This window comes from Lontra canadensis, unplaced genomic scaffold (assembly GCF_010015895.1).
Source record: "Lontra canadensis isolate GAN:19392208 unplaced genomic scaffold, GSC_riverotter_1.0 scaffold120, whole genome shotgun sequence".
Taxonomy (NCBI): Eukaryota; Metazoa; Chordata; class Mammalia; order Carnivora; family Mustelidae; genus Lontra; species Lontra canadensis.
This window is the reverse complement of record NW_022631114.1, coordinates 4,885,842-4,895,114: the sequence shown is the minus strand read 5'-3', so window position 1 is coordinate 4,895,114 and position 9,273 is coordinate 4,885,842. Positions and strand designations below refer to the sequence as shown.

Here is a 9,273-nt window from a genome sequence, read left to right as displayed (position 1 = left end):
ATTCGTTCATTCATTCATTCATTCATTTAGTCGGGGGGTAAAGGGAGAAAGAGAATCCTGGCAGAGTCCGTGCTGAGTGAGGGGTCCAACATGGGGCTCGATCTCACCACCCTGAGATCATGACTTGAACTGAAATCAAGATACAGATGCTTAACTAACTGAACCACCCAGCTGCCCCTAGGTTTTTTTTTAAGATAAATATGTTTCCTTATGTTTGTCTTATACATAAATGTTAATTTTTATTAATTTTTCATGTATTTTAAAAATCGTAATATTTTGCTTAAGTAATAAAAAAACAAAACTTGGGCCTTTCTCCTGCAGGGAGTTCAGATTTATCATACTCAACTGATGGTGTAGTTAAAGCAGTAATCAGATGGAAATTTAAAGCCTTAAATCAATATAGCCAAAGAGAAAGGCAGGTAAAAAAAATGTCAATGATAAGCAACCATCTTAAAAAGTTAGAAAAATAGGGATGCCTGAGTGGCTCAGATGGTTGAGCGGCTGCCTTCAGCTTAGGTCATGGTCCCGGGGTCCTGGGATCAAGTCCCACATTGGGCTCCTTTCTCAGCGGGAGGCCTGCTTCTTTCTCTGCCTCTGCCTGCCTCTCTGCCTACTTGTGATCTCTCTCTCTCTCTCTCTCTCTGGCAAATAAATAAATAAATCTTTAAAAAAAAAAGTTAGAAAAATAAACTCAAAGAAAATTAGAGGGGGCGCCTGGGTGGCTCAGTGGGTTAAGCATTTGACTCTTGGTTTCGGCTCCAGTCATGGAGGGTTCTGGGATCCAGCCCTGTGTCAGTCTCTGAGCTCAGTGCAGAGTCTGCTTGTCCCTCTCCCTCCCCTGCTTGCATATGCATTCTCTCTTTCTCACTCTCAAATAAATAAAATCTTCAAAAAAAAAGAAAATTAGAGTAAGGGAAAAAAGATCATAGATTACTAAAAACATATAATAAAGAAAATCCACATGGCCAAGAGTTAGTTTAGGAAAAAAACTAACAGAATTCACAAGTTTCTGGCAAGACTGGTGAAGAAAGAGAGAAAGTAGTAAATAATAAACATAAGTAAAAATATAGCAAATGGAAAAAAAAATACAGCAAATAGAGTTTAGGTTAAATATGCACCAACGCCATGTGCGTAGAGTCCCTTCATCCCAAAAGCCCACTAGAGTGAAGGAAAAAAGACATAACTCACAGCACAGAAAGCAAGGGAGGCGATGACATCAGGTGTTGATAAAATTTTGGAAGCTGGAAAAGTAGAGGACGATGTAAAAGGGACCTCGCAGGGTTGAGTAGGATGAATCCTAAGTCCCTGCAGAAGAAAGCCCCATAGGACACAAACTGAACCCCAAAAGGAACTGGAAAATGAAGCAGAAGGTCCAGCATTAATCAGTGCCCTAGCCCATGTGCTCTTCTGACAACATAATATGAATGTGCCTGTTGAGAACTGGGCTGGGAGTGCTTCTAGAACCCCCATGAATCTGGGCAGACTTTGGTAAGCAAAGAATGCGGTGAAAGAGGTGCTATGTGGCTCCAGGTGGTAAGTCATAAAGGGCAATCCAACATCTGCCCCGCTTTCTCTCAGGAACACATGCCCTTGGAGGCCAGCCAGCATGTTATGAGGAAGGCCGGGCACATGAAGATGTCACATGTGAGGGTCCCAGCAGGCAGCCCGCAGCCCTGGCACCTTCCAGCCAAGGCTGCAGGCAGCACAGAGTGGAAACAAGGCATACCCCTGTGCCCAGGCCAAACTCCAACCCACAGAAACCATGAGCAATAACCAATGAGTACTGGAATCTTAAGCCACTAGTTTTCAGGCTAATTCTGTGATGTAGCTGTAGATACCTCCTGCATAGTCGTTCCTCGAGTCCATAAGCCAGGTGATGGCCCCTCTCCCAGCCCAGAAGGCATATGGGTTACTCTCCAGATAGAGAATGAGAGGGGACAGGAGAAGTAAGGGGTGACACCTGCCTGAAAATAGGTTTATGTGGTAAAGAACAAGGTCCCTGCTCCCTTTCCCCAGCTCTGTTCCCAGAATGCTGACAGCCAGGCTTGTACCCCTCCAGGCAGGAGATTGGAGGGCTGCTGTTTGGGGAAGTAAACACAAGGAAAATGGGTGTATACTATGCTTTTAGTGCTCAGAGAAACAGCTGGTCCTCATCCAATTAGTCAACGAGCACCCCCACATAGAGAGCTCCTGAAGAGCTCTTCAAGCCTCACTCCTACATGCGAGCGGACAGGCTAAGAACAAACATGTGAGTCCGTCCTCTAAAAAGAAAAAGATCAAAATATATAGAAAAGACTGGGAAATACAGGAAGCTCTCAAAGGATATTTATGGCTTTTTCTTTTTTGAGGGAAAAGAAGTCCAAGAAGAACAGGATGCCATTTTTTTATTTTTAATTTTTAAAAAATAACACTTGGGACAAAAAAACATGTAATCTCTTCAAAATTTAAGACTAGAATGGGAGATTTAAAAATTTCAGTATAAAGTTTGGAAGATAAAATTGATGAGTTCTCCAAGAAAATAGAATCCAAAATTCCAGTATCAGAGAAGTTTTAAATAAAAATGTTAGAGATTTGATTCAGGAGTTACACCATCCAACTAAAAATAATCATGGAAAGAAAAAATGAATAGACCACAGGAAATTATTTTAAGTGGTACTAGAAAATATTACTGAACTGTAAGAAATATTTCCAGACTAAAGAGACCCACCAAGTTGTCAGCGCAATGAATGATAAAAGACACACACACATAGGGGGCACCCGGCTGGCTAAGTTGGCAGAGCATGAGACTCTTGACCTCAGGGTCATGAGTTCAAGCCCCACATCGGGTGTAGAGCTTACATTAAAAAAAAAAAAAAAAGGACAGACACATAGAATTTTAGAACATATAGGATATAGGATAAGGAGAATCTCTTAGAAACACCCTCCCAATCCCACCCCCCCCCCAAAAAAAGAGGTCGCATACACAGGGTGTCAGAAAGGCATGGTACTTCTAAAAAGCAAGACCAAAAACTAGGATTCAATATAATAATGCCTTAAAATACTGAAATTTGTAATCTAGAGTTCTCTCTTTTGCAAAATATCAATCCAGCTTTTGGATATAGTAAAGGCATTTTCAGTCATGCAAGGTCACAAAAGTATTCTGAGGACTTACGGAGAATGTGTTACACCAAAAGGAAGGGATTGGCCACACAAAGGAACACTTGAGATTTATAAGACCGGGCTCAGATAAAGGAGGTAAACAAAAGGAAGACTCAGGCAACCAGTGAAGAGAAGCCCCAGACCGATAGCTGTGTCTGATCTGGGCAGCATCAATAAGAACAGGAGGATGAGGGTTCAAAAAAAAGATCTCCAAGGAAAAAATTGAATGAACTGAACACCTCATGTGTCTGGCATATGACAAGTTTTAAAGTACAACCAGACTATTTCAAGCTGAATTAATGATGGGAATATAAAATATATGTAAACAAACAGAAAAAAATGAAGCAATGATTAACTTCAGGAAAAACATAAATGAAAAGAAAATGTAGTCAGAATATACTACACGCTCACCAGTAAATACCATTTTACCCAGCCACAATAATTCACATAATTGTGCTTAAACGGTCATACAGTCATATAGTGCTTAAATAGTTGTATAGTTAATACTGTAGGACAAGTGGGTGCTGCTGTATATATATTGGGGGGTGGGGAGGCCAGAGCTAAGATCTTAAGCTAAATCATCTCCCATGATGGGAAGTCATTATATAACATTTAAAATAAAAAAGCCAACAGGTAAGTCTAGATGAGAAGAAGGTGGCCAAAGCTGAAAAGAGTTGGAACGTGCACCCTAGCAAGCAAGGGATATGGGAAATAGGTCAGAATTATTTTTTTCATTTTAAGTGTATTTTCAAAAATTATGCATATGTATAACTTTGCTAAAAAACAAATTTAATTTAAGAAGAAATAGGACTATGAAAAAAGGAATTAGAGACAGTCCAGACCACTCTTCAAGGCATGCTTCAAAGCATTCCATAGTAAACACTCCCACTGCCACCTACCCCGCACAAAGAACATCCTGACAGCTTTTTAGCACCCTCTCTTAAATCAGGACAAGAAGCCAAGGGTCATTAGACATTTGAGAAAACTAACATGAAATACAGGTTTAATAAACAAAAAGAATCAAAAATGGGGAGAAGTGGGGAACCAGAGACTATGCTATAGAAATACAAGAAGAAAACAAAAAACTTCTAGTAATATCCTCACCAAGATAATAGAAGATACTGTATGCATGAATCAAGAACAGAATACTATTTCTTAAAAAGGAATAAAAAGAGAAAGTGGGGGGAGGAGAGGGAAAGAGAGGGGAAAGAAGGTACGTCCAGAAAACAAAATTAATTAAATTTAAAAATAAATAGGATGCCAGTAATTAAAAAGAAATGTAATAGCAGAACTGGGAAGATACAATTGAGACTATCACCCAGAAGAATAGAAGAAAAAGACATACGAAAATAGGGCGTGGGGTGCATATTAGAAAAGGAAGGAATAAATTCATGAAGTCTAACATCCAGCCAAGACATTTAGAAGGAAAGGAACAGCAACAGAAATAGAAATGAAAAAACAACTCAAGAAAACTTACCAAAATTACAAAGCAGGAGTTTCACTGTGAGGACTCACCCAGAACACTGGAGGAAAACAGACATAGACCAAGGAAAAAATTCCAAATAAAAGGACAAAGAGAAGACCCTACATGCTTCCTGACGGTGGGGACAGGTAATCAAGAATCAGGAAGACATGGGATTGTAAGAGCAGTATCACGAGTTACAACACAACAGAGCGATGTCTCCAGATTTTTTAGAGACAATATTTCCAACCTAAATTCCAAGCTCAGCCACAAACTCACCAAATCATGAGGGCAGGATAAAGCTATCTTTCGACATGCAAGGTCTTAGGAAATTCATGTCTCACATACCCTTTTTCAGGAAGCTACTAGAAGACAAACTCCAACAGGAGGGGTAAACCAAGAAGGAAAATGATATGAGGGTCACACAAGGGCTCCTACCCAAGAGGGAAACCAAGGAGTCTGTGGGGTGGTGGCCAAGGGCCCTCCCAACATGGGACCGGGCCGGGCAGCAGGTGGCAAGAGCAGCAACCAGGGCAGATGGAAGTAGGTCAGAGGCCCTGGCAGGGATGTCTTAAGATGTCGAGAGTGATAGCAAACCCGATGTGTTGGTTGTATTGTAAGAGAAAAAGGAGTCATGGCAAACAATACAGGACAGCTTTGAACAACATTTTCCAGGCACCACATTATAGATACTAATTGTAACCTAACCAACTCCCGGCTGACTATACTGCAGAAGGTATGGGAAGGGGCCTTGTGTATGGGTTAGGAGAGGGGTGAAAAGAACGAAAGCCAGATAGATAATGCTAAAAACTCGGGAAGAAAATTAAGAAGTGTCAATACCATCAATAATAAACAGCAATTGCTTATTTATTGTTATTTACAAGGACCCCTCTCCATGTTACTTGGAGAAATAGATACCAGCACCAAAAGAAAAACCAAAGGAGTTGGAAGTGGAGCCCTAAGGAATGGGCAACTGGTCTGTGTGTGGCCGGGGAGCTGCTGCATCTCTGTAATAAGCCATACAGAACTGTAGGATTCATGTGTACATCTGGCTTCAATAAAAACAAGAACCAAATGTTTATGTTCTATAGAAATTCAAGAATGCTCATCCTTGTAGTATGTAAAACCATCCACTGGAAAACAAGGATTTTGCAGTCGGGAGTCCCGGACTCAGCAAACATCCTTCCTTCTGCCTAACACCTAAACCAGAAATACTAGCAGAGAAGAAATGACTGATCTTAGCCACTGGTCGGAGTCAGTGTCTCTAGGGAAACCAAAATAATCCTGAATTCAGGCAAACACGGTACCATCTATACCACAATGCCATCTGAAAGCTGCATTTCTATACCCACAGAAAAAACTGACACCTCTTTCACGAACAATGAAGGGGAAGGGCCAGAAGGAGAAAAGCACATTGTCTGATTGAGTACATCTCACAACTTGGCCGGTGGATCGGTGCCACAGGAATCAATCAGAAGGCCTGTTCCCCTACCCACCGCCACCTTCTGTTATTCAAATTTCCACCAGCGATCGATCGCTGAAACTAGGACTCCAGCTTCCAGATATTCATAAATCTCTGGGAATCGACAAGGAACAGGAAGATGGAGAGGCCGCTCCGCAGCAGATGTTGCTGAGAATAACTTAAGATGACGGAAGGAGAGCTCTGTCACCTGGCTCTCCGACTCAAAGATGACATCTCCTCTCCTCCTGAGCCTCTTGCAGAGAGACCATTACAAACTGCTAGAGTTGGTTAATTACCACTTACTATGCCATAAGCAAACAAAAATAAAGTCACTGATCATTTGGCCCGAGTTTCCATTTCTTCATCTATAAAACGTAAAAAAATTGTGCTCCCACCAGTTAGAACTATTTTGAACGTTAAACGAGACCATACACATTCTAAGATCAGTGACTGGAGGCTTAAGAAGCTCTCGGTTATTCTAACTGCAGGAGCCTCTTTAAAATCTAATGGGGGGGGCACCTGGTGGCTCAGTGGGTTGGGCCTCTGCTTTTGGCTCAGGTATGATCTCAGGGTCCTGGGATGAGCCCCACATTGTGCTCTCTGATCAGCGGGGACCCTGCTCCCCGCCCCCCTTTCTCTGCCTGCCTGTCTCTGCCTACTTGTGATCTCTGTCAAACAAATAAAATCTTTAAAATCGAGTGACCCAGGATGGGGGTGGAGAGGGAGAGGCATCTGGCCAACGTTAGAAGACAGAAGGAAGGAACCACTGTCGCTCCAGGCTGTATCCCGCCTGAGGCATTTAATTCGGCGCTGGGCACCAGCGACCACCTCCGGGCCTCTTATGCTGAGACCCCAGCTCGGCGACCGTCTGGCCAGGAGACAAGGTGCTGGGCCCTGGCTGAATCAAGACACCCAGCACCCGTGAGCCTTGCTGCAACGGCTGCTCCAGCCCTCCACCGCGGCAGCCTTTGGAAAAGGATGCTCGCTTGGGCTCCGTGCACCGGCAAGAAGCGGAGAGCACCCAGCCCTCACGAGGAATTTTCTCCCACCAACCAGGAGTTACGCAACAGCCTGCGTAAACAAATTCAAAATATTCTTTAGAGACAAGGCAGCGGGTCAGGGAGTTAACACAGCAAACAGCGGCCCCATTCATAAGACTGAAAGCCTGGCTCCGTGGTTCTTAACCTCTCCCGGAGTAGGTCCTCTTTGAGAATCCGGTGAAAGCTGGGCTCCTCTACGAAAAAAAAATGGGCGCTTAGATATAAATAGATGGGATTTCAGAGCGCAGTGAAGCAACCACGGGCCTCGGGTGAAGACACGGAGCTCAGCAGCGCTTCAGCTGAATTCCTGTAACTGGCTCAACCCGGAGCCGTCCTATTATGGAAATAAAGGGTGGGAGGGCAAGAGCGGGGCTGACAGCATCCTTATTTTGTCAAGGGACGTGGATTCTTCATCTACCAGGAAAAAAAGGGCGGGGGGGGGGGGGTTGCCCGGAGCGCAGCGAGACCCGGAGCGGGGCAGCCCGAAGCAGGCCTCTCGCAGCGCCCTCGCTGCCCACTCCCGGCCCGGTACCTGGCGGAGCCGCCGCCGCCGCCGCCTCGTCCGCGCCCTCCGCGTCCCGGGCCTCCTCGGCCTCCGCCGCCTCCGCGCCCCGCTCCTCAGCCGGCCCGCGCGCCCGCCGCTCCGGCCCCTCCCGCGCCGCGGGCTCCGCGGGCGGTGAGGCGGGGGCGCCCTGGGGCGCGGGGCCCCCGGCGCCCGACGACGACGCCGACGACGCCGAGTCGTCCGAGGCTCCGGCCGGGCCCCAGTCGTCCCAGAGCCAGGGCGCGTGCGCCTGCTCCAGCAGCCGGCGGCCCAGGCGGTAGTGCAGCAGCTCGCGGTAGCACGGCCCGTACTCGTCCCAGCGCGGCTCCCGGTAGCGCTTCATGTACTCGCTCTTCACCCCGCTCCCCGGGGCCATGGTGCCCGCCGCCGGCTGGAGTGCGCGCCGCCGCCGCCGCCTACGGAACAGGGGACACGACACAGAGGCCCGCCCCGCCCCTCCCCTCCCGCCGGCCCGGCCCGCCGCGACGTTTAAACCCGGAGCCCCGCCCGCACGGGGCGGGACGCGGGCGGGGGCGGTGGTGAGGGGGCGGAGGGAGCGGGCGGGCGGCCACGGGAAGGGGCGGGCCCCGGGAGGGCCCTGCAGGTGGCGTCGCGTCCTGTGACCCCGTCCGGAGAGCCCCGGCGGGGCACGGGGCGGGAGGAGGGGGCTGGGGGTCGGGGGCTACCTCGGGGGACGGCTCGGGAGGTGGGACGCCAGAGGCTGCGGGCTCGGGGGACAGGGCCGCGGGAGGCCGGGGCCCGGAGGGCGCAGGAGCGAGGCCAAGCAGGGGCGGGACTAGGGGGTCCCCGAGGCGCCCTCCCTGCTTACCTCCTGGTGCCGCGCCGGGCTGGCCTGCGTCTCCCTTCCCGTACTCCGCGCGCCGCGCGCTGCAGCTCCCAGCCACCCGGTCTCCCCGGCGCCTTCCTCCCGAGCAAGATGTCGCCGACGGCACGGCGGCCCGCGTCCCTGCGGCAGGCGGCAGGCGAAGGCGCCGCCTCAGTCCCCGGGAGCAGACGCCTCCCCCGCGCGCTCCCGGTCCCGGCCCCCGCCCCGCTGCTTGGGGGTGGCTGCTTCAGTGCCTAGCGCGAGGCGCGGGGACACAGCGCCTCCGGCAGCCCCGGGCTGCATGGCCCCCGGCCCCGGCCCACCTGTCCGAGGCGCCCGCGCGCCCGTGTCCCCAGACGCCGCCATCCCAGGCGCCCGCCGCCGCAGGAGGCCTCGGTTAGGGGGTGGAGTTGCTGCCCTGTCCCGGGAGAGGTGCGTCCCCTCCCAAGACCCGCGACCCTCTGCGCTCCCTCCTGACGCACCTGCGCCCCTAGCCTTTACAGAAACGAGCCCACGCGTTGGCTCTCGGCTTCCCTTCTGTGTTCACAGCACGTTACTCTGGCTTTCACCTCTTTTTACGTTTTACTACAATTCCTTTCCGGTCGATACCCCAAACATTTTTTAAACTTCATGAAAACCTCCAACCCACCCTCTCAGAGACCTTTGTACAAAAAAGGCCTTAACAGAGTCAGTTGCCTTGTGCGAACGTATACAATGTTGCTGTAGTCGTCACGGTTTCGAGAGTGGCCCCACGCAGGTTCTTACCCTCTATTGAGAGGAGCCTTGATACATTCTTTACGA

The 9,273-nt window shown here is 48.9% G+C and overlaps 1 protein-coding gene across 1 annotated transcript in view; it reads right to left on the bottom strand.

The window, feature by feature from the left end:
- CCSAP (centriole, cilia and spindle associated protein) overlaps positions 1-8,522 on the bottom strand; it is a 16,409-nt gene extending 7,887 nt beyond the window's left edge. Inside the window, exons 1-2 of the mRNA XM_032841102.1 lie at positions 8,481-8,522; positions 7,635-8,068 (exon numbers count right to left, since the gene is read on the bottom strand). Coding sequence (XP_032696993.1) covers positions 7,635-8,022 — 388 coding nt within the window. The 5' untranslated portion in view covers positions 8,023-8,068; positions 8,481-8,522. The remainder of the gene's footprint in view (positions 1-7,634; positions 8,069-8,480) is intronic.
- Between the last annotated feature and the right edge of the window lie 751 nt (positions 8,523-9,273).